General features: G+C 48.4%; 1 protein-coding gene across 3 annotated transcripts in view; it reads right to left on the reverse strand.

Moving 5' to 3' along the window:
• Nucleotides 1-244: 244 nt before the first annotated feature.
• DNAAF3 (dynein axonemal assembly factor 3) overlaps nucleotides 245-27490 on the reverse strand; it is a 165376-nt gene continuing 138130 nt past the window's right edge. For all 3 annotated transcript variants that reach the window (XM_069200750.1, XM_069200751.1, XM_069200752.1), the window contains 3 exons: nucleotides 10124-10238; nucleotides 8916-8990; nucleotides 245-2085 (listed from right to left, as the gene is read on the reverse strand). In XM_069200750.1, coding sequence (XP_069056851.1) covers nucleotides 1938-2085; nucleotides 8916-8990; nucleotides 10124-10238 — 338 coding nt within the window. In that variant the 3' untranslated portion in view covers nucleotides 245-1937. The remainder of the gene's footprint in view (nucleotides 2086-8915; nucleotides 8991-10123; nucleotides 10239-27490) is intronic.

Below are 27490 nucleotides of genomic sequence, written 5' to 3' on the forward strand. Positions count from 1 at the left end.
CAGTCATTGAACTCAGAAGGAAAATATGCCCTATCGGTAGACTGCACGGCAGCCTCGAGACACAATACTGCCGTAGGCGCTGAACCGAGTGAGCTATCATAGCAAGTTTTCCAAACCCTCTCTATTCAAGGCCCCACTTGTTTCTTCTCCTTGACCTACTTTTTCTAATTTTTCTTTTTTTCATCTCCCTGGATGCGCACTTTCTAGAAACCAATAAAAAGATAACGAAAAAAGCAGGCAGAGATTTGGCAGCAGAAGTCCACACTTTATTGCACATGTCCCAAAGCGGTGCACCGCACAACCACCTCTGATGAAATACCACGGAACATGGCCTCAAACGAAACCCATAAAAACGTGTAATAGGAGGACTCTGTAGACACTGTGACCCCGATTCACAATGTTATTTGTGCACCTAAGTTCAACGTTGTGTTGAGTCACTTTTTCGAGAGCCATTGCACCGTGTAGCTAAAATGTGGGTCACTGCATCTTTCTGGGGTACAGGCGGGAGGCATTACCAGCTTCCACTTTTTCTTGTTTTCTTAATGTGTTTGATGAAGATACTTCTACCTTTTTTTCAAAAAAAGAACCCTTAACCCTAACTTGTTTCTGTTACTTAGCTTTAATGATGTAATATCCTGCGACGCAGAGTGTTGATGTAGTGCCTTAGGGTGTAGTGTTGTGTACTTCCATGTGTGTGAATGTACTGCAATGGGAGACTTTAGAAGGGTTTCAGGGTGAGTTGGCTTCCACTCACAAGTTAATGGGCATTCACCAAGAAGGACAAGTCCTGCAAATGCACTGCTGCCAAGGGCAGGAGTACATGCACATTTTTGTAGCAGCAATGGGAATTAACAACCCCAACACATCCAAAAAATGATGGTTGTGTAGGATATCTGGTCTCTCAAAAGGGAAAAAGATTATCTCTTCGAAAAAAAAAGAAAATTATATTATACAAAGGCACTTAAGTGTTCGATTTCCACATGCGGGAATGTACACCCATTACACTTCCATATGCAGAAACAGTTACACTTTTCAGTGCTCATTAAATTCTTTTGTGAATTGTCAAAAAGGAAGATACAAGAGTAACCCCGCAGAAGTAATTTGCTGACATTTTTTCTTAAGTTGTGGAGGAAAAGTTTGTTTTACTATTCCACCTTTCGGTCAGATACCTTCCCCACTAGAGGCCCAAACACGAGGATATACGTGCTTCTCGAATGTGACTGCTTGTGGGTTGGAGAGTGGGAATGATCACTTCTACAAGAGAGAAACACCATAGTACTCTGCTGGTATTATACAAAGGTGACATAACACAACACAAAATGGAGTTGAAAGCGTGATCAGAATGGCAATTTTGGGCCAATGAGTGTTCTAGGCCAACATCTCGATGGAAAACTGAGAAGAGCTTCCAACTGATCTCTGAAAAGCACTAGTGTTGAGCCACAGTCAGTCACACATCTAATATATGACTTTCTCTGCTATAGACCTGCCAGTCATTCAGCGACACGTTCTGATGGGACATCTCCTGGTAATCCATAGGCTAGTCTGGTCGCCACAGAATTCCCCCATGGGCACTGAGTAGATGATAATGAAGTTTCCATCAATTACATTCCAATACCAATCTAAGGAATGAGGTGTCATGAAACAACAGATTTTCCTAATCTGATGAAATGGCTAAATCTGTTATGACCAACAGGACTTCACAATTCAATGGAGCGAACACTACACGTCCTCTATGTCTCTTTGAAGGTTTTTCACTGTTGGGGTGTGCAGGCTTCGATTCTTATTCGCTTGTAAGCTATTACAAGGAAAAGCAGGCACATTCATCTCCAGAGAACTTGAACATGAGACAGCAGTCTATTTACAAATTGGAAGTATTATAATTCCCATGATGAATCCTCCATATGTCACCTCATCTTTTAGGTACTTATGCTTTCACATCACTGCTTATCCTGTAGCTCGTAGCGGGCAAAGGCATCTTCCTCGCAGTCAACTGTTCCAAAAGGAATGAATCCTGCTCCTTTAGCTAGTTCTGCCACGCGATCCATGAAGTTGTTGATCTGCTCCTTGCGAAGGTCTACCATGTACCTGTAAAATTGAGAAAAGGAACAAGACTGCTCAGGCCCATTCCTTCACCTTCCCTGAAGAACACTCAAAACCAAGATAATGTCAACTTTTCTAAATACAGCCTTGATGCTCATGAAACTGCGTCAACTTAAAGGTGATTTCAGGATCATTTCCAAAATGGCTGAAAGAAAAGTTACTAACCTGTAACAAGAGTTTCAGTTTTAAGTGGTGCCCCATTCAGATGCATTTCACATTTCACCTATCCCAAAGATGAACTGAAAAGCGCATTGTGCTTAATTCTCAAATATATGAATCGAATACATCAACACTGGATGTGTTCGTAATGAGACCCCAGAATGATGTCGAGCAGTGTTCCACAATGCCTCGTCTTCGGACTTGTCAGTGCATGAGGTACCTTATTCATGACTGCTTTTACTCAGAGGGAGACAGGGTGGTTCACATGTGGATGTAGAATGCCTCCTCCAAGCTGCTCATTTGAGGTAACCGGTAGGTGCTTTTTTCGGAATGGATTTGCATGCTTTGCATTGAGTAGATGAAGCCTGCATGCACAATGTAAGAGCAGAATAAATATAAGATGGGAGTACAGTAAAATACATGCTGCTTCCATCTTGAATCTGTGTCAGTAGGGCAATGCCTTGCAAATGTGCATAAGGGAACTCAAATTTGCTGCCATGCACATATCTTGTTGAATGATATTAAGCATGAAAGTAATCCTCGGCCCTGAGCCCGAGGGGAGTTTGCTCTATATCTGTTCTGCTTTGCTGTACATACGTTTGAACACAAGGAACACTCTCTCTATGCATAACAGCCTTACTGATGGCCAGTCTCGTTTTATTTCAGATACAATACAAATAGATGTTTAGATACCTGCACTGCTTGAATTTACCTATATTGAATAGAACTACTTTGTTGATCCACAGTGTAGCGTTTCCCCCCGCGCTATTCTGTGGATCACTGGCGAAATTTGTTTTACATGAAATTAAGACAATTACTTCAGTATACATTTTAGACGCTTGCAAGTCAGCTTTTTCTTTCTGTTTGACTGAATGAATCTCTATGTGTCTGAATGAATGACATTTACTGCCAAGGCATGACGCTCACTTGGCCTTCTGAGTGCAGCAACCGCACTATAAAGTGTGGCTTATTAGTGAGTGATGAAACAAATGGAAGACAATGGCCCGGATTTAGAGCTTGGCAGACGGGTAATAGTACAAGGGTATCATAGCTCAATGCAATTGTGCTCTAAATCAGGCACTATAAAATATACTTCACCACGTACTCTGCAAGTGGTAATTTTTTCTTGCCTACAGAACAAATTGCCTCCAAGTTGATGTACAGAACTGTCCAGTATTTGGCCCTCTTACGTCTCCCAGCTTGAAGCCAGGCTCTAAAAATCCAAAAGATCTTGCAAGTATCTCACATGCAAAGTTTGGGATGTAAGACCAATTTTATGTGTTGTCCAGTGGGACGCCTTGATTATACGTAAGAACCATGTGTGCCAGATCCATGCTGGTGTGATCAGGATCATTGTGGTAGTGAATTTGTCCATCTTCTGAGTGGGCTTCTTTTATAATTAAAAATGGAGGAACCCATACCGAAAAGGGTTGCCACAATTTATCAATGGAGCATTTTACAAAGACCCTTTTGGTCACTGAAGATTGCATAGTTGTGGTATTTTTTTGTTTCCTCGCGTTGCAAATAAATTTGTGCCCAGTCTAAACCAGACCGTAAATTCGTTCTTCTGAAGTGTGATGAATTTCCACTCATGTTTCTGTAAAGTTTCTTTAATGCCACAACCTTTTGAGCGTGCCAGATTATTTTTTATTCCTGTGAAATATTGTGCTTTGAAAATGTAATCTCTTCTGTACTCACCAATGCCACACCGTCTGCACTTCTTGTGAAAGCTGGGGTAAACATCCCTCCTTTCAGAATTTAATTGTGATTGTCTTATGCATTCAGCTTCTCTTCATGTTATTTAGGTGGAGCTGCCTAAACTAGGACCCCCGTGTTAAGACATGATTTACAGCACCCAGCATCTCTGCTTCAGAAGCTCAAGTGTCAAGGGCTTTAATTCACTACAAGATGCCACCTGGAGTAGCAGGTGCCAAGGCACGGACTGGTCACACGATCTTCTACCCAAGGAAACCATTCGTGACACAGCTAGGGCAAAATGTAGGGCCTCCGTCGGCCCAGCAGACTACTCTCATCAGAGGCAGGAGTCGCCGTCATGGCGGTTCCTGTCAATGTATTAAAAGCTTGACGGGAGGAACCTTTAAAATGACAATACTATCCGTCAAACTTTTAACATGTTGTTGTATTTTCAAAAACCAAACCCCCAAAGCAAGATTTTATTGCGAAAATACAATTTCTAATGATCCCCACAGGATGGGAGCTGCCTCACATGGTGTGTGGGTCATTTAGCAGTTTTCACTGCACGACCCTGCAATAAGGGCAGTGAAAATTGGCCATTGGATGGCCCACTCTAAACCGGGTGGGCTGTGGAGTCTCCAACGCCCCGACCGCCCTTACTCCACTGGGCCGACAGAGGAGGTTGTCAGGAACAGAGACAGAGTAGTCTCCACCACTGATGTACTTAAGGTCTGTTCATCTGTAAATCAGGTGGGTGGTCTTCAGCTTGAAGAAGAAGGCCCTCTGTCGCTGTTGGAATGGAGTCCCATCTCTGCCAAACTCTAAAACAGCCAGTCTTACATAAGCCAAAGACAAATTCGTTTTTGTAACCCAAAAGTGCACAATGTGATAAACCTTCTCAAAGGACATTGTTCATTCCTGAAACAACTGCCCAAATAACAATGGTGAGATCAGTCTCAGACATTGTTCTTTTATGCAGTTATTTCTTTATAGCGAGGCCATTATCTAAATGGATGTTAGAGCACATTACATCTAAGGGATGAAGGAGGGCAAATTTACTTTTCAATAGGTTAAATGTTTATATAACATTTACATTTAGTTGGTTATCACCGAACTTACGATGGTGCGGACTACAATAGTAAACACCGGAAGCTCCACCAGAACACGGGCACTCCAGTCTGTGACACAACCGTAGGGACCTGGGCATGAAGGTTACCTGATCCCAACAGTACTTTGAAGCCATATTAATGGCAACATGTGCTATAGAAAACTCTGTGAAAATAAGATAATACACGAAACTTGTCAAGAGGTAGTCACTGGTTCAGCAGTATGTATTCAGATTAAACTTGTGGACTTTAAATTCGGTAGCAGATCATGGAGTTAAGCAGGCCAGGAGTAAGAGGTCCTCATTCCAGGATTGCTAGAGTTTGGGACAAGGACACTGGGAGGCAGAATGTCCTATCCCGGCCAGGATTCCACACCAAATTCCAGGAAATCACACGTTTCCTCCATGGAACTGAGAAATAATCACATGGAACCCAGAATGCCAGATCCTTTTCCGTGCGGTTTTCCCCTATTCTGGCGAGAAAACCGCAGGCGTTTTCTGCCTGCTCAGTGCAGTGTAGAAAACCTCTGGAAGAGGGCTTGTGTGGTTTGGGGTTGGGATGGGTGGGCTTGTGCTTGTCATGGGGCAGCACGGTCTGCTCCACCAGTTACTGCTACAGGGGTTGGCTGAGGGCCTGGCTGTGATGCCGTCCATACATAGCCCCTGCAGCAGTAAAGGCAGGCAGAGTCTCCGGCATAGAACTATTGGGTCAGGAGTTTGCAGACTGGATACATCAGAGAGACTTTTATTGTGGATGGTGAAATTTTACTTGAGTGATTGCTATGGGTGAAATCCATTCATTCGCAAAAATGGCCTATAGGTTTTCTCAGCTGGGTTTTGAAGATTATGCAAAGTCGTAGATATACTTGTGGAATCAGATTGCACGCATCACAACTGTCGGCGCCCACTATAAATGTTTTGAAGTAAACAAAATACGGTTTCCGCCCAACTTCTAGAAGGCAGAAGCACTCAAAGAAAGTGAATCTATATTGCTGCAGGCATTTAAACGATATACTCACCATTCTGTAGCGCACTGCAGAGCAAGGATTTCTTTGAGATTCGAGGCAACGGAGTAATTTCACTAAATCTACGTGGTTAGTGGAAGCGACATGGCTTGTTCCTTAATTTACCACAGCATCTCAGGAAGCACTTCACGCAACAGATTAAGAGACCGGACTGCATAACTTTAGGAATACTGACTGAAAAAAGGCATCAGCAGGTATCTACAAAGCTAAAGGCATCCATCCGTTCTTTTGGGTAATTCACAAAGCAGTCCACAGAATTTGTCAGCAGCAACACTGCTGTTAGCAAGGCTACCCCTGCAAACCCTTATATTATATCTCTACTGGTGAGTCCCGGACTTCCAAAAGCTTCAAGGTTAGTGTTATCATTCTGATTAACCACCTGGCAGTACAAAATGCTCTCCAGGCGAGCATGAGAAATGAACTGCAATATCTCGTTCCGTAAAAAAAAAAAAAATCGTGACAACCTTCTTTAAGCCGTTTCTGGGAAGATCTCCACACAAGCCCCATTAAATACACTACGACTCACTATAAAGTGATATAACCTAAATAAGCAACCACAATGGGATGTGTACAACCCCCTCTGATAGTTATGGCTATAGGGCTAACAAATGAACAACAGCATGGAAGTAAAACAAACATCAGGCAAAGCCAACACGTTTGGTCTACATGTGTTACACAAAGTAGGCACGAGGTGGCACCCTTATACAAGGTATTTCAACTGTGACGCCTAAAGCATGAACGGCCGCTTCCCCAGCGACATAAGCCGAATGTAAAACGAGGGGCTCTGGTAGTATAGAACTCATTAGCGCCACCAGGAGACAGCTACAGACATCTTTAGGCAGGTCATAAAAATACAGATGGCCCCGTTCAGAGAGTTTTTGGTGCAATCTTCATTTACCTCGAATGCATAGACTATATATTGAGAATATGATTTTAATTTTTTTTTGCATGACATCGACCCTGTTACATGGATAACTGCACTTTTGCTGATACCTTTCACTGCCAGAGAGCTTCTGTTTCCTTTTGTGTGTCTGCTTTGCGCTCATGGCGGCCATTGGCTCTCTTATGTGAAACTGTTCTACTTTTCATTTTCAGTTTAGGTGGCAAGAAAAGTCTGGTTAGTTATGTGAAACTGTTCTACTTTTCATTTTCAGTTTAGGTGGCAAGAAAAGTCCAGTTAGTTATGTGAAACTGTTTTACTTTTCATTTTCAGTTTATGTGGCAAGGTAAGTTCCGGTTACGAGTTTACAATGCTAATAGCTTTAACTCGAGCAAACGCGAGACCCGTGGCATTGCAAATGCTTGTTTAAAGGGCTAACACGCTTTCTTTTACTGGCATTCTCCCACACTTGATTTTCTGCAGAGGCTGCAGGCTTTCCTTTGTTCAGGGCTCCCACACTTACATTACTGCGGTCTCCCACACTTACCTTGCTGCAGGGGCTGCAAGCTTCCCTTTGTTCAGGGCTCCCACACTTACATTACTGCGGTCTCCCACACTTGCTTTGCTGCGGGGGCTGCAAGCTTTCCTTTGTTCAGGGCTCCCACACTTACACTGCGGTCTCCCACACTTACTTTGGTGCGGGGGCTGCAAGCTTTCTTTTGTGCGGGGTTCCCACACACACATTACTGCGGTCTCCCACACTTGCTTTGCTGCGGGGGCTGCAAGCTTTCCTTTGTTCAGGGCTCCCACACTTACACTGCGGTCTCCCACACTTGCTTTGGTGCGGTGGCTGCAAGCTTTCCTTTGTTCAGGGCTCCCACACTTACATTACTGTGGTCTCCCACACTTACACTGCGGTCTCTCACACTTCCTTTGCTGCGGGGGTTGCAAGCTTTCCTTTAAGGTCTCCCACACTTGCTTTGCTGCAGGGGCTGCAAGCTTTCCTTTGTTCAGGGCTCCCACACTTACATTACTGCGGTCTCCCACACTTGGTTTGCTGCAGGGGCTGCAAGCTTTCCTTTGTTCAGGGCTCCCACACTTACACTGCGGTCTCCCACACTTACTTTGGTGCGGGGGCTGCAAGCTTTCTTTTGTGCGGGGTTCCCACACACACATTACTGCAGTCTCCCACACTTGCTTTGCTGCGGGGGCTGCAAGCTTTCCTTTGTTCAGGGCTCCCACACTTACACTGCGGTCTTCCACACTTGCTTTGGTGCGGTGGCTGCAAGCTTTCCTTTGTTCAGGGCTCCCACACTTACATTACTGTGGTCTCCCACACTTACACTGCGGTCTCTCACACTTCCTTTGCTGCAGGGGTTGCAAGCTTTCCTTTGTTAAGGTCTCCCACACTTGCTTTGCTGCAGGGGCTGCAAGCTTTCCTTTGTTCAGGGCTCCCACACTTACATTACTGTGGTCTCCCACACTTACCTTGCTGCAGGGGCTGCAAGCTTTCCTTTGTTCAGGGCTCCCACACTTACATTACTGCGGTCTCCCACACTTGGTTTGCTGCAGGGGCTGCAAGCTTTCCTTTGTTCAGGGCTCCCACACTTACACTGCGGTCTCCCACACTTACTTTGGTGCGGGGGCTGCAAGCTTTCTTTTGTGCGGGGTTCCCACACACACATTACTGCAGTCTCCCACACTTGCTTTGCTGCGGGGGCTGCAAGCTTTCCTTTGTTCAGGGCTCCCACACTTACATTACTGTGGTCTCCCACACTTACACTGCGGTCTCTCACACTTCCTTTGCTGCGGGGGTTGCAAGCTTTCCTTTGTTAAGGTCTCCCACACTTGCTTTGCTGCAGGGGCTGCAAGCTTTCCTTTGTTCAAGGCTCCCACACTTACATTACTGTGGTCTCCCACACTTGATTTGCTGCGGGGGCCGCATACTTACTTGGTCTGTTCCACTAGCAGGGTGGCCTTTGGAGCACAGATGAGCTTCAGCTCAGGCGTCAGCAGGTGGACCATGCTGCGGGAAAAGCAGAGAAAGATCATAAGACCGCCTTGCTGCCCACTCCTTCCTTTCATGAAAGTGCAGTCCTCCCCTGCAGCACCCCCACACACTAAATACAGGCTCCCCACCGACCTGAGAAGGTTAGCGCTGCCCTACACACATCCTTATGCAGCTCTGATACTCAAATGTAATCCTGACCACTGGGCCAATACAGTCGCCACAGAGATGAGTCAATGCCCCTCCACCCTGCTGCACCCTGCCTAGCCCAGCACAGACACGTGCAGAGCTCAGTCTGACCTGACGAGGTCACTAACGCCACACACAGCACCATGCAGCTCTGCTACAGAAAGCAATTCCTGACCTCAGCGAGTCAATATCGCCCCACATACCCATACAGATGTGCTGAAGCACCTCAGTCCTCAGCTGCTCGGACACTGCACCTCCATCACGACCTGCAGGACCAGTAATGACACAGAACAGGCGCCTCTATAAAGCACTGCCAATGAAACCCAGTCCTGGACCCAGAAGGCCAATGCTCCGCATCACGCCAACTTAACACCAGTCTGCCAGCCAATGAACTACGGTGCTCCTCCCTTTTCTTTCAGTAAAGTCAGTAACATCGGACACACCCACACAGCTTAACAAAGGAACCTCAGTCGTGGGTAGCCAGCAATGAATCTGAGGAGACCTGACGCACCTCAACCGCGGCGCGGCCAGTCGAGTACTGCGCCACAGCCACACGGGGCTGCTGTGCTATCTTCGCCACATATTTCCCCCAAGCACATCTAGACTGATCATGGGAGATCGAGTACTTGGAGCTCCACACTTGCTTCTGCTAAGGCACCTCCGTCCTACCGACCAGCGTCTCCAGGGTTTGAGTACAGCAGTGCATTTGGCCCTCGATACGGAGCACCTACAGACCTTCCTCAATGGATGCCTTACAGACCTCAGCTGTGAACTCACTCTCTCACTGTTACTTCAACTCTTCATCATCATACATCCACTGACCTCTCCACATTCGACCAAACTTGGACACATGCATGGCCGCAACAGTCGCTTGAGAATCAAGGCAGCAGAGCTATCTCTCGAGTGGATGTCAGAAATGAATATCCAGACAACTACTACAGAAAGGTCGGGGTGATACTTACCCACAGGAGGAGGAGACGAGGTTGAAGAGTTTCTGGTACTTGCTCTTGTGGTGGAGATCCTTCACACAGCCCAGTGGCAAGAAGTGGACGCTCACATTTTTGGGGCAGATGGGATCTATGGGGGGTGGAGAAAAAAAATCACACAGCGTGTCGCTGACAGAGAAGCTCCTATACTTAAAGGTGTGCAGACACTGTAAGTGAGGCTCTGAAATGGGAACTGGATGTCGCTGACACACAAGCACCTAGCCTCATATGTGTGCAGGCACAGTGCTTAGGATGGTGATGATATGTTAATGACAGAGACGTATCATCCTCATATGTGTGCAGGCACAGTGCTTAGGCCCTGGCGTGGGGATGATATGTTAGTAACAGCGAGGTACCAGCCTCATATGTGTGCAGACACAGTGCTTAGGATCTGGTATGGGGATGATACCTTAATGACAGAGAGGTACCAGCCTCATATGCGTGCAGACACACAGCTTAGGCCCTGGCATGGGGATGATATGTTAGTAACAGCGAGGTACCAGCCTCATATGTGTGCAGATATGTTAAGGACAGAGAGGTACCAGCCTCATATGCGTGCAGACACACAGCTTAGGCCCTGGCATGGGGATGATATATTAGTAACAGAGAGGTACCAGCCTCATATGCGTGCAGACACAGTGCTTAGGCCCTGGCGTGAGGATGATATGTTAGTAACAGCGAGGTACCAGCCTCATATGTGTGCAGATATGTTAATGGCAGAGAGGCACCAGTCTTATATGCGTGCAGACACAGTGCTTAGGATCTGGTATGTGGATGATATGTTAATGAGAGAGAGGCCCAAGCCTCATACCTGCACAGACACAGTGCTTAGGATATGGCATGGTGCTGATATGTTAATAAGAGAGACACCAGCCACATATGTGAGCAGACACAGAGCTTGGGATGTGGATGGTATGTTAATGACACAGAGGTACCAGGTTCCCAGGTGTGCAGACAGCAGTCACAGGAAGGTAGGCCCTGGAATGGGCATGGTATGTCACTGACAGAGAAGGCCTAGCCTCAAAGGTGCGCAACATGATTAAATATTAGGTTCTACTATTAGGGAATGGTTTGTTGCGGACAGAGGAGCTCTCAGTATTGAATGATGAAATGACATGCCCCATTAGGCTCTGCACAATCTTTGGCTCCATGATGCGCAGACATGCTGCATTAGGCTCCAACGCTGAAGATGTGTTGTTGGGCTAGAAGTCCCCGCCGCCGGGCTATGCATACACATTGCAGTAGGCTCTGGTATTAGGAAGGCATGTTACTGACAGAGAAGGTCTCTGAGCTCTGCAGACAGGCTGATGCTGAGGATGGGTTGTTAGTGACAGAAGCCCCTGCCGCTGAGGTATGCACACATATTGCATTAGACTATGGTATTGAAAATGGGATGTTACTGACACAGAAGGTCCCTGCTTCGGAGATGTGCAGACATGCTGCAGTGGGCTCTGGTGCTGATAATGGTATGTTACTGACACAGAAGGTCTCTGCCACGGAGATGTGCAGGCATGCTACAGTGGGCTCTGGGGCTGATAATGGTATGTTACTGAGAGGCGCTCCCTGTCTCAGAGATGTGCAGACATGCTACAGTGGGCTCTGGGGCTGATAATGGTATGTTACTGAGAGGCGCTCCCTGTCTCAGAGATGTGCAGACATGCTAAAGTGGGCTCTGGTGCTGATAATGGTGTGTTACTGGCAGACGGTCCCTGCCTCGGAGATGTGCAGACATGCTGCAGTGGGCTCTGGGGCTGATAATGGTATGTTACTGGCAGAGGTCTCTGCCTCGGAGATGTGCAGACATGCTACAGTGGGCTCTGGTGCTGATAATGGTGTGTTACTGGCAGACGGTCCCTGCCTCGGAGATGTGCAGACATGCTACAGTGGGCTCTAGGGCTGATAATGGTATGTTACTGGCAGAGGTCTCTGCCTCGGAGATGTGCAGACATGCTACAGTGGGCTCTGGTGCTGATAATGGTATGTTACTGAGAGGCGCTCTCTGTCTCAGAGATGTGCAGACATGCTACAGTGGGCTCTGGTGCTGATAATGGTGTGTTACTGGCAGAGGTCTCTGCCTCGGAGATGTGCAGACATGCTACAGTGGGCTCTAGGGCTGATAATGGTATGTTACTGGCAGAGGTCTCTGCCTCGGAGATGTGCAGACATGCTACAGTGGGCTCTGGTGCTGATAATGGTATGTTACTGACACAGAAGGTCCCTGCTTCGGAGATGTGCAGACATGCTGCAGTGGGCTCTGGTGCTGATAATGGTATTTTACTGAGAGACGGTCCCTGTCTCAGAGATGTGCAGACATGCTGCAGTGGACTCTGGTGCTGATAATGGTGTGTTACTGAGAGGCGCTCCCTGTCTTAAGAGATGTGCAGACATGCTGCAGTGGGCTCTGGTGCTCATAATGGTGTGTTACTGACAGAGGTCCCTGTCTCAGAGATATGCAGGCATGCTACAGTGGGCTCTGGTGCTGATAATGGTATGTTACTGGCAGAGGTCCCTGCCTCGGAGATTTGCAGACATGCTACAGTGGGCTCTGGGGCTGATAATGGTATGTTATTGGTAGAGAAGGTCCCGGTCTCAGAGATGTGCAGACATGCTACAGTGGGCTCTGGGGCTGACAATGGTATGTTACTGGTAGAGGAGGTCCCTGTCTCAGAGATCTGCAGACATGCTACAGTGGGCTCTGGGGCTGATAATGGTATGTTACTGGCAGAGGTCTCTGCCTCGGAGATGTGCAGACATGCTACAGTGGGCTCTAGGGCTGATAATGGTATTTTACTGAGAGACGGTCCCTGTCTCAGAGATGTGCAGACATGCTGCAGTGGGCTCTGGTGCTGATAATGGTGTGTTACTGAGAGGCGCTCCCTGTCTCGGAGATGTGCAGACATGCTGCTGTGGGCTCTGGTGCTGATAATGGTGTGTTACTGACAGAGGTCCCTGTCTCAGAGATGTGCAGGCATGCTATAGTGGGCTCTGGTGCTGATAATGGGGTGTTACTGACAGAGGTCCCTGTCTCAGAGATGTGCAGGCATGCTACAGTGGGCTCTGGTGCTGATAATGGTGTGTTACTGAGAGGCGCTCCCTGTCTCAGAGATGTGCAGACATGCTGCAGTGGGCTCTGGGCTGATAATGGTATGTTACTGACAGAGGTCCCTGTCTCAGAGATGTGCAGGCATGCTAAAGTGGGCTCTGGGGCTGGGAATGGTATGTTACTGACAGAGGTCTCTGCCTCGGAGATGTGCAGACATGCTGCAGTGGGCTCTGGGGCTGGGAATGGTATGTTACTGGCAGAGGTCTCTGCCTCGGAGATGTGCAGACATGCTGCAGTGGGCTCTGGGGCTGGGAGTGTTATGTTACTGAGAGAGAAGATCCCTGCCTCAGAAATGTGCAGACATGCTACAGTGGGCTCTATGGCTGATAATGGTATGTTACTGAGAGACGGTCCCTGCCTCGGAGATGTGCTGACATGCTACAGTGGGCTCTGGGCTGGGAATGGTGTGTTGCTGGCAGAGGTCTCTGCCTCGGAGATGTGCAGACATGCTACAGTGGGCTCTGGTGCTGGGAATGGTGTGTTACTGACAGAGGTCCCTGCCTCGGAGATGTGCAGAGATGCTACAGTGGGCTCTGGGGCTGGGGATGGTGTGTTACTGAGAGAGAAGATCCTTGCCTCAGAGATGTGCAGACATGCTACAGTGGGCTCTAGGGCTGATAATGGTATGTTACTGGTAGAGAAGGTCCCTGTCTCAGAGATTTGCAGACATGCTACAGTGGGCTCTGGGCCTGATAATGGTATGTTACTGGCAGAGGTCTCTGCCTCGGAGATGTGCAGGCATGCTACAGTGGGCTCTGGGGCAGAGAATGGTATATTACTGGCAGAGGTATCTGCCTCGGAGATGTGCAGACATGCTACAGTGGGCTCTAGGGCTGATAATGGTATGTTACTGGTAGAGAATGTCCCTGTCTCAGAGATGTGCAGACATGCTACAGAGGGCTCTGGGGCTGGGAATGGTGTGTTACTGGCAGAGGTCTCTGCCTCGGAGATGTGCAGACATGCTACAGTGGGCTCTGGGGCTGATAATGGTATGTTACTGATAGAGAAGGTCCCTGTCTCAGAGATTTGCAGACATGCTACAGTGGGCTCTGGGGGTGATAATGCTATGTTACTGGTAGAGAAGGTGCCTGTCTCAGAGATGTGCAGGCATGCTACAGTGGGCTCTGGTGCTGATAATGATATGTTACTGGCAGAGGTCTCTGCCTCGGAGATGTGCAGACATGCTACAGTGGGCTCTGGGGCTGATAATGGTATGTTAGTGGCAGATGTCTCTGCCTCGGAGATGTGCAGACATGCTACAGTGGGCTCTGGGGCTGATAATGGTGTGTTACTGAGAGACGCTCCTTGTCTCAGAGATGTGCTGACATGCTACAGTGGGCTCTAGGGCTGATAATGGTGTGTTACTGACAGAGGTCTCTGCCTCGGAGATGTGCAGACATGCTACAGTGGGCTCTGGTGCTGATAATGGTATGTTACTGACACAGAAGGTCCCTGCTTCGGAGATGTGCAGACATGCTGCAGTGGGCTCTGGTGCTGATAATGGTATTTTACTGAGAGGCGCTCCCTGTCTCAGAGATGTGCAGACATGCTACAGTGGGCTCTGGTGCTGATAATGGTGTGTTACTGACAGAGGTCCCTGTCTCAGAGATGTACAGACATGCTGCAGTGGGCTCTGGTGCTGATAATGGTGTGTTACTGAGAGGCGCTCCCTGTCTCAGAGATGTGCTGACATGCTACAGTGGGCTCTGGTGCTGATAATGGTGTGTTACTGACAGAGGTGCCTGTCTCAGAGATGTGCAGGCATGCTACAGTGGGCTCTGGTGCTGATAATGGTGTGTTACTGGCAGAGGTCACTGCTTTGGAGATGTGCAGACATGCTACAGTGTGCTCTGGGGCTGATAATGGTATGTTATTGGTAGAGAAGGTCCCGGTCTCAGAGATGTGCAGACATGCTACAGTGGGCTCTAGGGCTGATAATGGTGTGTTACTGAGAGACGCTCCCTGTCTCAGAGATGTGCAGACATGCTACAGTGGGCTCTGGGGCTGATAATGGTGTGTTACTGAGAGGCGCTCCCTGTCTCAGAGATGTGCAGGCATGCTACAGTGGGCTCTGGGGCTGATAATGGTATGTTACTGGTAGAGAAGGTCCCTGTCTCAGAGATGTGCAGGCATGCTACAGTGGGCTCTGGGGCTGGGAATGGTATGTTACTGAGAGAGAAGGTCCCTGCCTCGGAGATCTGCTGACATGCTACAGTGGGCTCTGGGGCTGATAATGGCATGTTACTGACAGAAGTCCCTGTCTCAGAGATGTGCAGGCATGCTACAGTGGGCTCTGGGGCTGGGAATGGTATGTTACTGAGAGAGAAGGTCCCTGCCTCGGAGATCTGCTGACATGCTACAGTGGGCTCTGGGCTGATAATGGTATGTTACTGACAGAGGTCCCTGTCTCAGAGATGTGCAGGCATGCTACAGTGGGCTCTGGGGCTGGGAATGGTATGTTACTGACAGAGGTCCCTGCCTCGGAGATGTGCAGACATGCTGCAGTGGGCTCTGGGGCTGGGAATGGTATGTTACTGGCAGAGGTCTCTGCCTCGGAGATGTGCAGACATGCTGCAGTGGGCTCTGGGGCTGGGAGTGTTATGTTACTGAGAGAGAAGATCCCTGCCTCAGAAATGTGCAGACATGCTACAGTGGGCTCTATGGCTGATAATGGTATGTTACTGAGAGACGGTCCCTGCCTCGGAGATGTGCTGACATGCTACAGTGGGCTCTGGGCTGGGAATGGTGTGTTGCTGGCAGAGGTCTCTGCCTCGGAGATGTGCAGACATGCTACAGTGGGCTCTGGTGCTGGGAATGGTGTGTTACTGACAGAGGTCCCTGCCTCGGAGATGTGCAGAGATGCTACAGTGGGCTCTGGGGCTGGGGATGGTGTGTTACTGAGAGAGAAGATCCTTGCCTCAGAGATGTGCAGACATGCTACAGTGGGCTCTAGGGCTGATAATGGTATGTTACTGGTAGAGAAGGTCCCTGTCTCAGAGATTTGCAGACATGCTACAGTGGGCTCTGGGCCTGATAATGGTATGTTACTGGCAGAGGTCTCTGCCTCGGAGATGTGCAGGCATGCTACAGTGGGCTCTGGGGCAGAGAATGGTATATTACTGGCAGAGGTATCTGCCTCGGAGATGTGCAGACATACTACAGTGGGCTCTGGGGCTGATAATGGTATGTTACTGGTAGAGAATGTCCCTGTCTCAGAGATGTGCAGACATGCTACAGAGGGCTCTGGGGCTGGGAATGGTGTGTTACTGGCAGAGGTCTCTGCCTCGGAGATGTGCAGACATGCTACAGTGGGCTCTGGGGCTGATAATGGTATGTTACTGATAGAGAAGGTCCCTGTCTCAGAGATTTGCAGACATGCTACAGTGGGCTCTGGGGCTGATAATGGTATGTTACTGGTAGAGAAGGTGCCTGTCTCAGAGATGTGCAGGCATGCTACAGTGGGCTCTGGTGCTGATAATGGTATGTTACTGGCAGAGGTCTCTGCCTCGGAGATGTGCAGACATGCTACAGTGGGCTCTGGGGCTGATAATGGTATGTTAGTGGCAGAGGTCTCTGCCTCGGAGATGTGCAGACATGCTACAGTGGGCTCTGGGGCTGGGAATGGTATAATACTGTCACAGGTATCTGCCTCGGAGATGTGCAGACATGCTACAGTGGGCTCTGGGGCTGATAATGGTATGTTACTGGTGGAGAATGTCCCTGTCTCAGAGATGTGCAGGCATGCTACAGAGGGCTCTGGGGCTGGGAATGGTGTGTTACTGGCAGAGGTCTCTGCCTCGGTGTAGGAGGCTGGACTGGCTTGTAGTGAGTACCTAGGGGTACCTACACTTTGCACCAGGCCCAGTTATCCCTTATTAGTGTATAGGGTGTCTAGCAGCTTAGGCTGATAGATAATGGTAGCTTAGCAGAGCAGCTTAGGCTGAACTAGGAGACGAGTGAAGCTCCTACAGTACCACTAGTGTCATATGCACAATATCATAAGAAAAACACAATACACAGATATACTAAAAATAAAGGTACTTTATTTTTATGACAATATGCCAAAAGTATCTCAGTGAGTACCCTCAGTAAGAGGATAGCAAATATACACAAGATATATGTACACAATACCAAAATATGCAGTAATAGTCTTAGAAAACAGTGCAAACAATGTATAGTTACAATAGGATGCAATGGGGACACATAGGGATAGGGGCAACACAAACCATATACTCCAAAAGTGGAATGCGAACCACGAATGGACCCCAAACCTATGTGACCTTGTAGAGGGTCGCTGGGACTGTAAGAAAACAGTTAGGGTTAGAAAAATAGTCCACCCCAAGACCCTGAAAAGTGAGTGCAAAGGGCACTAAAGTTCCCCAAAGGACATAGAAGTCGTGATAGGGGAATTCTGCAGGAAAGACAAATCAGCAATGCAAAAACGATGGATTTCCAAACGAGGGTACCTGTGGAACAAGGGGACCAAGTCCAAAAGTCACAAGCAAGTCGGAGATGGGCAGATGCCCAGGAAATGCCAGCTGTGGGTGCAAAGAAGCTGCTACTGGACAGTAGAAGCTGAAGATTCTGCAGGAACGACAAGGGCTAGGAACGTCCCCTTTGGAGGACGGATCCCTCACGCCGTGGAGAGTGGTGCAGAAGTGTTTTCCTGAAGAAAGACCGCCAACAAGCCTTGCTAGCTGCAAATTGTGCGGTTAGGGTTTTTGGATGCTGCTGTGGCCCAGGAGGGATCAGGATGTCGCCAATTGCGTCTGGGGACAGAGGGGGCGTCGAGCAAGACAAGGAGCCCTCTCAGAAGCAGGCAGCACCCGCAGAAGTGCCGGAACAGGCACTACGAAGTGGAGAGAAACAGTGCTCACCCGAAGTCGCACAAAGGAGTCCCACGTCGCCGGAGGATAACTTAGGAGGTCGTGCAATGCAGGTTAGAGTGCCGTGGACCCAGGCTGGACTGTGCACAAAGGATTTCCGCCGGAAGTGCACGGAGGCCGGAGTAGCTGCAAAAGTCGCGGTTCCCAGCAATGCAGTCTGGCGTGGGGAGGCAAGGACTTACCTCCACCAAACTTGGACTGAAGAGTCACTGGACTGTGGGAGTCACTTGGACAGAGTTGCTGGATTCAAGGGACCTCGCTCGTCGTGCTGAGAGGAGACCCAGGGTACCGGTGATGCAGTTCTTTGGTGCCTGCGGTTGCAGGGGGACGATTCCGTCGACCCACGGGAGATTTCTTCGGAGCTTCTAGTGCCGAGAGGAGGCAGACTACCCCCACAGCATACACCACCAGGAAAGCAGTCGAGAAGGCGGCAGGATCAGCGTTACAGAGTTGCAGTAGTCGTCTTTGCTACTTTGTTGCAGTTTTGCAGGCTTCCAGCGCGGTCAGCAGTCGATTCCTTGGCAGAAGGTGAAGAGAGAGATGCAGAGGAACTCGGATGAGCTCTTGCATTCGTTATCTAAAGAATCCCCAAAGACAGAGACCCTAAATAGCCAGAAAAGAGGGTTTGGCTACCTAGGAGAGAGGATAGGCTAGCAACACCTGACGGAGCCTATCAGAAGTAGTCTCTGACATCACCTGCTGGCACTGGCCACTAAGAGCAGTCCAGTGTGCCAGCAGCACCTCTGTTTCCAAGATGGCAGAGGTCTTGAGCACACTGGAGGAGCTCTGGGCACCTCCCAGGGGAGGTGCAGGTCAGGGGAGTGGTCACTCCCCTTTCCTTTGTCCAGTTTCGCACCAGAGCAGGGCTGAGGGGTCCCTGAACCGGTGTAGACTGGCTTATGCAGAAATGGGCACCATGTGTGCCCATGAAAGCATTTCCAGAGGCTGGGGGAGGCTACTCCTCCCCTGCCTTCACACTATTTTCCAAAGGGAGAGGGTGTAACACCCTCTCTCAGAGGAAGTCCTTTGTTCTGCCATCCTGGGCCAAGCCTGGCTGGACCCCAGGAGGGCAGAAACCTGTCTGAGGGGTTGGCAGCAGCAGCAGCTGCAGTGAAACCCCGGGAAAGGTAGTTTGGCAGTGCCAGGGTCTGTGCTAGAGACCCGTGGGATCATGGGATTGCACCAACAATGCCAGGATGGCATAGAGGGGGCAATTCCATGATCTTAGACATGTTACATGGCCATATTCGGAGTTACCATTGTGACCTATATGTAGTGACCTATATGTAGTGCACGCATGTAATGGTGTCCCCGCACTCACAAAGTCCGTGGAATTGGCCCTGAACAATGTGGGGGCACCTTGGCTAGTGCCAGGGTGCCCACACACTAAGTAACTTAGCACCCAACCTTTACCAGGTAAAGGTTAGACATATAGGTGACTTATAAGTTACTTAAGTGCAGTGTAAAATGGCTGTGAAATAACATGGACGTTATTTCACTCAGGCTGCAGTGGCAGGCCTGTGTAAGAATTGTCAGAGCTCCCTATGGGTGGCAAAAGAAATGCTGCAGCCCATATGGATCTCCTGGAACCCCAATACCCTGGGTACCTCAGTACCATATACTAGGGAATTATAAGGGTGTTCCAGTAAGTCAATGTAAATTGGTAAAATTGGTCACTAGCTTGTTAGTGACAATTTGAAAGAAATGAGAGAGCATAACCACTGAGGTTCTGATTAGCAGAGCCTCAGTGAGACAGTTAGTCATAACACAGGTAACACATTCAGGCACACTTATGAGCACTGGGGCCCTGGCTGGCAGGGTCCCAGTGACACATACAACTAAAACAACATATATACAGTGAAAAATGGGGGTAACATGCCAGGCAAGATGGTACTTTCCTACACAACCCCCCGCCCCCAAACGAAGGACAATAAGACTAGCCATGACCTGATGAGTCTTCATTGTCTAAGTGGAAGTATCTGGAGAGTCCATCTGCATTGGAGTGTCTACTCCCAGGTCTATGTTCCACTGTATAGTCCATTCCCTGTAGGGATATGGACCACCTCAATAATTTAGGATTTTCACCTTTCATTTGTTTTAGCCAAAGTAGAGGTTTGTGGTCTGTCTGAACAATGAAGTGAGTGCCAAACAGGTATGGCCTCAACTTCTTCAGTGCCCAGACCACAGCAAAGGCCTCCCTCTCAATGGCAGACCAACGCTTTTCTCTAGGGGTCAACCTCCGACTAATAAAAGCAACAGGTTGATCCTGGCCCTCAGAATTAAGTTGTGATAGGACTGCCCCTACTCCTAATTCAGATGCATCAGTTTGGACATAGAATTTTTTAGAGTAACAAGGGCTTTTCAGGACAGGTGCAGAGCACATGGCCTGCTTCAGCTCCTCAAAAGCTTTCTGACAGTTTGCTGTCCATAATACCTTTTTAGGCATTTTCTTTGATGTGAGGTCATTAAGAGGGGCTGCAATGGAGCCATAGTTCTTAATGAACCTCCTGTAATACCCAGTGAGGCCTAGGAAGGCTCTCACCTGAGTCTGAGTAGTAGGGGGAACCCAATCTATAATAGTTTGGATTTTCCCCTGAAGTGGTGCAATCTGTTCCCCACCAACAAGGTGTCCCAGATAAACCACCTTCCCCTGCCCTATCTGGCACTTTGAAGCCTTGATAGTGAGGCCTGCCTTTTGCAGGGCCTCTAAAACTTTCCATAGATGGAACAGGTGATCATCCCAGCTGGAGCTAAAGACAGCTATATCGTCCAGATATGCTGCACTAAAAGCTTCCAGCCCTTGCAGGACTGTGTTCACCAACCTCTGAAAAGTGGCAGGTGCATTTTTCAATCCAAAAGGCATTACTGTGAATTGGTAATGGCCTCCAATGGTTGAAAATGCAGTTTTTGCTTTTGCATCTTCTGATAATTTGATCTGCCAATACCCTGCAGTCAAGTCAAAAGTGCTTAGATACTTGGCAGATGCCAGTGTATCTATGAGCTCACCTGCCCTGGGTATAGGGTGAGCATCAGTTTTGGTTACCTGGTTGAGACATCTGTAGTCAACACAAAACCGCATTTCCTTCTTTCCATCTTTGGAATGAGGTTTTGGTACAAGTACCACAGGAGAGGCCCATGGACTTTCAGAGTGCTCAACCACTCCCAGTTCTAACATTTTCTGCACCTCTTGCTTTATGCAGTCTCTGACATGGTCAGGCTGCCTATAGATCTTACTTTTGACAGGCAAGCTGTCTCCAGTATCTATAGTGTGCTCACACCAAGAAGTGGTACCTGGCACAGTAGAGAAGAGTTCAGAAAACTGACCCAGGAGATTTATGCAATGGTCTTTCTGCTCAGCAGTAAGACAATCAGCCAAAACTACACCTTCCACTAGAGCATCTTGTTCTGTGGAAGAGAAGAGATCAGGTAGAGGATCACTGTCTTCTTCCTGTCCTTCATCAGTTGCCATGAGCAGGGTGAGATCAGCCCTGTCATAGTAGGGTTTCAGGCGATTGACATGGAGCACCCTAAGGGGACTCCTGGCAGTGCCTAAGTCAACTAAGTAGGTGACTTCACCCTTTTTTCAACAATTGTGTGGGGTCCACTCCATTTATCTTGGAGTGCTCTTGGGGCCACAGGCTCCAAGACCCACACTTTCTGCCCTGGTTGGTACTGAACCAAAACAGCCTTCTGGTCATGCCATTGCTTTTGGAGCTCTTGGCTGGCCTGAAGGTTTTTACTGGCCTTTTTCATGTACTCAGCCATCCTTGATCTGAGGCCAAGTACATAATCCACTATATCTTGCTTTGGAGCTTTTAAAGGTTGTTCCCAACCCTCCTTGACAAGTGTTAGTGGACCCCTCACAGGGTGTCCAAAGAGGAGTTCAAAGGGGCTGAAGCCCACTCCTTTCTGGGGTACCTCCGTGTAGGCAAAAAGGAGGCATGGTAAAAGGATATCCCATCTCCTGCGGAGTTTTTCAGGGAGTCCCATAATCATGCCTTTGAGAGTTTTGTTAAATCTCTCCACCAGTCCATTTGTTTGTGGATGATAGGGTGTAGTGAACTTGTATGTCACACCACACTCCTTCCACATGGCCTTTAAGTAAGCAGACATGAAATTGCTTCCCCTGTCTGATACCACCTCTTTTGGGAAGCCCACCCTGGAAAATATTCCCAGGAGGGCCTTTGCCACTGCAGGTGCTGTAGTGGTCCTTAGCGGAATAGCTTCAGGATATCTTGTGGCATGGTCCACTACCACCAAGATAAACCTATTGCCTGAAGCAGTAGGAGGGTCAAGGGGGCCAACTATGTCAACCCCTACCCTTTCAAAGGGAACCCCAACCACAGGCAGTGGAATAAGGGGTGCCTTTGGAGTGCCACCTGTCTTGCCACTGGCTTGACAGGTTTCACAGGACTTGCAAAATTATTTTGTGTCCTCTGACATTCTAGGCCAATGAAACAAGGGAACAAGTCTGTCCCAAGTTTTCATTTGTCCCAAATGTCCAGCTAGGGGAATGTTGTGGGCTAGAGTTAGGAGGAACTGTCTGTACTCCTGGGGAATCACTAACCTCCTGGCAGTTCCAGGTTTAGGATCCCTTGCTTCAGTGTACAAGAGGTTGTCCTCCCAGTAAACTCTGTGAGAGTCACTGACATCCCCATTAGCTTGTTTGACAGCTTGCTGTCTTAGACCCTCTAGTGTGGGACAGGTTTGCTGTGCCACACTCAGCTCATCCCTGGCAGGCCCCCCTTCACCCAAAAGCTCAGCAGTGTCTGCTTCCAGCTCCTCTGGTGTAGGTTCTGCACAGGGTGGAAATTCTTCATCCTCAGAAGTAGAATCCACTGTAGAGGGAGGGATAGTAGGTAGTGCTTTACTTCTACTAGCCCTAGCTTTAGGGAGCACTTGGTCCATTGTTCCAGGATCCAAGTCACCCTGTCCTTTTTGCTTTTTGGCCTGAGCCCTGGTTAAAGCAAAAATATGCCCTGGGATGCCCAGCATTGCTGCATGGGCCTCCAACTCCACATCTGACCAAGCTGATGTCTCCAAATCATTTCCTAGTAGACAGTCTACAGGTAAATCTGAGGCTACCACAACTTTCTTTGGACCAGTAACCCCCCCCCCCCAGTTGAGATTTACAACAGCCATGGGGTGGCTAAGTGTGTTGTTGTGAGCATCGGTTACTTGGTACTGGTGACCAAGTAGGTGTTGTTCAGGGTAGACCAGTTTCTCTATTACCATTGTAACACTGGCACCAGTGTCCCTGTAGGCCTGAACCTCAACACCATTTATTAGGGGTAGTTGCTTGTACTTATCCATGTTAAGGGGACAAGCAACTAAGGTGGCTAAATCAATAGCCCCCTCAGAGACTAACACAGCCTCTGTGGTCTCCCTAACAAGACCAACCCCAACTAAGTTACCAAAAGTGAGCCCAGCTACTCCCTTGGATTGGCTATTAGTAGGTTTGCTCCCACCACCACTGCTATTAGTAGGGACACTAGGTGTAGCAGTAGGGGTTGTAGTGGTAGGAGGCTTGGTGCTTTTCTTTGGACAACTGGGATCTGTTGTCCAATGGCCTTTTATTTTACATAAATAGCACCATGGTTTCTTTTCTTTGTTTTGATTAGAAGAGGATTTGGGCCCACCACCCCCACCAGAGTGTTTTTGTGGGCCTGATGAAGACTCATTTTTAGATTTGTCCCCACCCTTGTCAGAAGACTTACCATCCTTCATCTTGTTGCCATCTTTGTCACCCCCTGTATGAACCTTTCTGTTCACCCTTGTTCTGACCCATTTGTCTGCCTTATTTCCCAATTCTTGGGGAGAAGTCAGATCAGAGTCCACCAGGTACTGGTGCAACAAATCAGGCACACAGATATTAAGTATATGCTCTCTCAGGATCAAGTTATACAGGCTTTCATAATCAGAAACTTTACTGCCATGTAACCACCCTTCCAAGGCCTTCACTGAATGGTCAACAAAATCAACCCAGTCTTGTGAAGACTCCTTTTTGGTCTCTCTGAACTTCATCCTGTACTGTTCAGTGGTTAAGCCATAACCATCCAGGAGTGCATTCTTAAGAACTTTGTAATCATTGGCTTCACTTTCTTTTACAGTAAGGAGCCTATCCCTACCCTTTCCACTAAATGATAGCCATAGGATAGCAGCCCACTGCCTTTGAGGGACATCCTGTACAGCACAGGCCCTCTCAAGTGCAGCAAACCACTTGTTAATGTCATCCCCCTCCTTATAAGGGGGAACTATCTTGTGCAGATTCCTAGAGTCATGCTCTTTTGCAGGATGACTATTGGGAATACTGCTGCTGCCACCATGGGTTTCTAAACCCAACTTCTGTCTTTCTTTCTCTACTTCTAAGGACTGTCTATCCAAATCCAGCTGTTGCTTCTTGAGCTTCAGTCTGGTTTGTTCCACTCTCAATCTATTGAGCTCCCTTTCTAACAATCTGTCATCAGGGTGGGTGGGAGGGACATGTCTAGAAACAGAAGTATGATGAGAAAGGACAGAAGGAGACCTGTCCCTAACAGAAGGCACCCTAACAGCTTGGCTCAAAGAAACAGCACTTCTACTATGATGAGAAGGAATACTCTTACTGTGATGTGAGACCACACTATCTGTATGATGTGGCTCAACATCAGTTCCAACTATGCTAGGTTGTCTGCTAGGGGGCAGGCTTGGAAGTTTCCCTCCCACTTCTTTAGCTAGGGGAGCCCCAGAGTCAGAGTGGGAACCATCAGCTAACTTTTCAACAGGAGTGCCAGCTGTGGCCTTATCCTGTTCAACAAGAATATTCACTAACAGTTCTCTAGAAGGATTCTTCCTTACACTTAAACCTCTTTCTATGCAGAGACTCCTTGCTTCTTTCCAGCTAAGGTTATCATAAGCAAGTTTGGACAGATCAACAGTTTGGCCTGTGCCAGACATTTTTAGAAAGTTTTTAAGTGATAGAAAAAGGACAAAAGTTTTTCAGAACTTTTAGAAAGACAGAAAAACAACTTTTTAAACTTTTTAAGAACTTTTTGAAAGTTTAGAAGTACTTTTCAGCACTTTAGAAAAGAAGTGAGAAAAGAAATGCAAAACTTTTTGGTTAGGTGTACATACACTGAACTTGTTTTGTATATTTTTCTCTTATGAAAAGTACAATGACAAAAGTGGTAAGTAGTTACAGAGCACTTATCCCACCGCTGCCACCAATGTAGGAGGCTGGACTGGCTTGTAGTGAGTACCTAGGGGTACTTACACTTTGCACCAGGCCCAGTTATCCCTTATTAGTGTATAGGGTGTCTAGCAGCTTAGGCTGATAGATAACGGTAGCTTAGCAGAGCAGCTTAGGCTGAACTAGGAGACGAGTGAAGCTCCTACAGTACCACTAGTGTCATATGCACAATATCATAAGAAAACACAATACACAGATATACTAAAAATAAAGGTACTTTATTTTTATGACAATATGCCAAAAGTATCTCAGTGAGTACCCTCAGTAGGAGGATAGCAAATATACACAAGATATAAGTACACAATACCAAAATATGCAGTAATAGTCTTATAAAACAGTGCAAACAATGTATAGTTACAATAGGATGCAATGGGGACACATAGTGCTAGGGCCAACACAAACCATATACTCCAAAAGTGGAATGCGAACCACGAATGGACCCCAAACCTATGTGACCTTGTAGAGGGTCGCTGGGACTGTAAGAAAACAGTTAGGGTTAGAAAAATAGCCCACCCCAAGACCCTGAAAAGTGAGTGCAAAGTGCACTAAAGTTCCCCAAAGGACATAGAAGTCGTGATAGGGGAATTCTGCAGGAAAGACACAAATCAGCAATGCAACAACGATGGATTTCCAAACGAGGGTACCTGTGGAACAGGGGACCAAGTCCAAAAGTCACAAGCAAGTCGGAGATGGGCAGATGCCCAGGAAATGCCAGCTGTGGGTGCAAAGAAGCTGCTACTGGACAGTAGAAGCTGAAGATTCTGCAGGAACGACAAGGGCTAGGAACTTCCCCTTTGGAGGACGGATCCCTCACGCCGTGGAGAGTCGTGCAGAAGTGTTTTCCTGAAGAAAGACCGCCAACAAGCCTCGCTAGCTGCAAATTGTGCGGTTAGGGGTTTTGGATGCTGCTGTGGCCCAGGAGGGACCAGGATGTCGCCAATTGCGTCTGGGGACAGATGGGGCGTCGAGCAAGACAAGGAGCCCTCTCAGAAGCAGGCAGCACCAGCAGAAGTGCCGGAACAGGCACTATGAAGTGGAGAGAAACAGTGCTCACCCGAAGTTGCACAAAGGAGTCCCACGTCGCCGGAGGACAACTTAGGAGGTCGTGCAATGCAGGTTAGAGTGCCGTGGACCCAGGCTGGACTGTGCACAAAGGATTTCCGCCGGAAGTGCACGGAGGCCGGAGTAGCTGCAAATGTTGCGGTTCCCAGCAATGCAGTCTGGCGTGGGGAGGCAAGGACTTACCTCCACCAAACTTGGACTGAAGAGTCACTGGACTGTGGGAGTCACTTGGACTGAGTTGCTGGATTCAAGGGACCTCGCTCGTCGTGCTGAGAGGAGACCCAGGGTACCGGTGATGCAGTTCTTTGGTGCCTGCGGTTGCAGGGGGATGATTCCGTCTACCCACAGGAGATTTCTTCGGAGCTTCTAGTGCAGAGAGGAGGCAGACTACCCCCACAGCATACACCACCAGGAAAGCAGTCGAGAAGGCGGCAGGATCAGCGTTACAGAGTTGCAGTAGTCGTCTTTGCTACTTTGTTGCAGTTTTGCAGGCTTCCAGCGTGGTCAGCAGTCGATTCCTTGGCAGAAGGTGAAGAGAGAGATGCAGAGGAACTCGGATGAGCTCTTGCATTCGTTATCTAAAGAATCCCCAAAGACAGAGACCCTAAATAGCCAGAAAAGAGGGTTTGGCTACCTAGGAGAGAGGATAGGCTAGCAACACCTGAAGGAGCCTATCAGAAGTAGTCTCTGACGTCACCTGCTGGCACTGGCCACTAAGAGCAGTCCAGTGTGCCAGCAGCACCTCTGTTTCCAAGATGGCAGAGGTCTTGAGCACACTGGAGGAGCTCTGGGCACCTCCCAGGGGAGGTGCAGGTCAGGGGAGTGGTCACTCCCCTTTCCTTTGTCCAGTTTCGCGCCAGAGCAGGGCTGAGGGGTCCCTGAACCGGTGTAGACTGGCTTATGCAGAAATGGGCACCATGTGTGCCCATGAAAGCATTTCCAGAGGCTGGGCGAGGCTACTCCTCCCCTGCCTTCACACCATTTTCCAAAGGGAGAGGGTGTAACACCCTCTCTCAGAGGAAGTCCTTTGTTCTGCCATCCTGGGCCAAGCCTGGCTGGACCCC

This window comes from Pleurodeles waltl, chromosome 7, assembly GCF_031143425.1.
Source record: "Pleurodeles waltl isolate 20211129_DDA chromosome 7, aPleWal1.hap1.20221129, whole genome shotgun sequence".
Lineage (NCBI taxonomy): Eukaryota > Metazoa > Chordata > Amphibia > Caudata > Salamandridae > Pleurodeles > Pleurodeles waltl.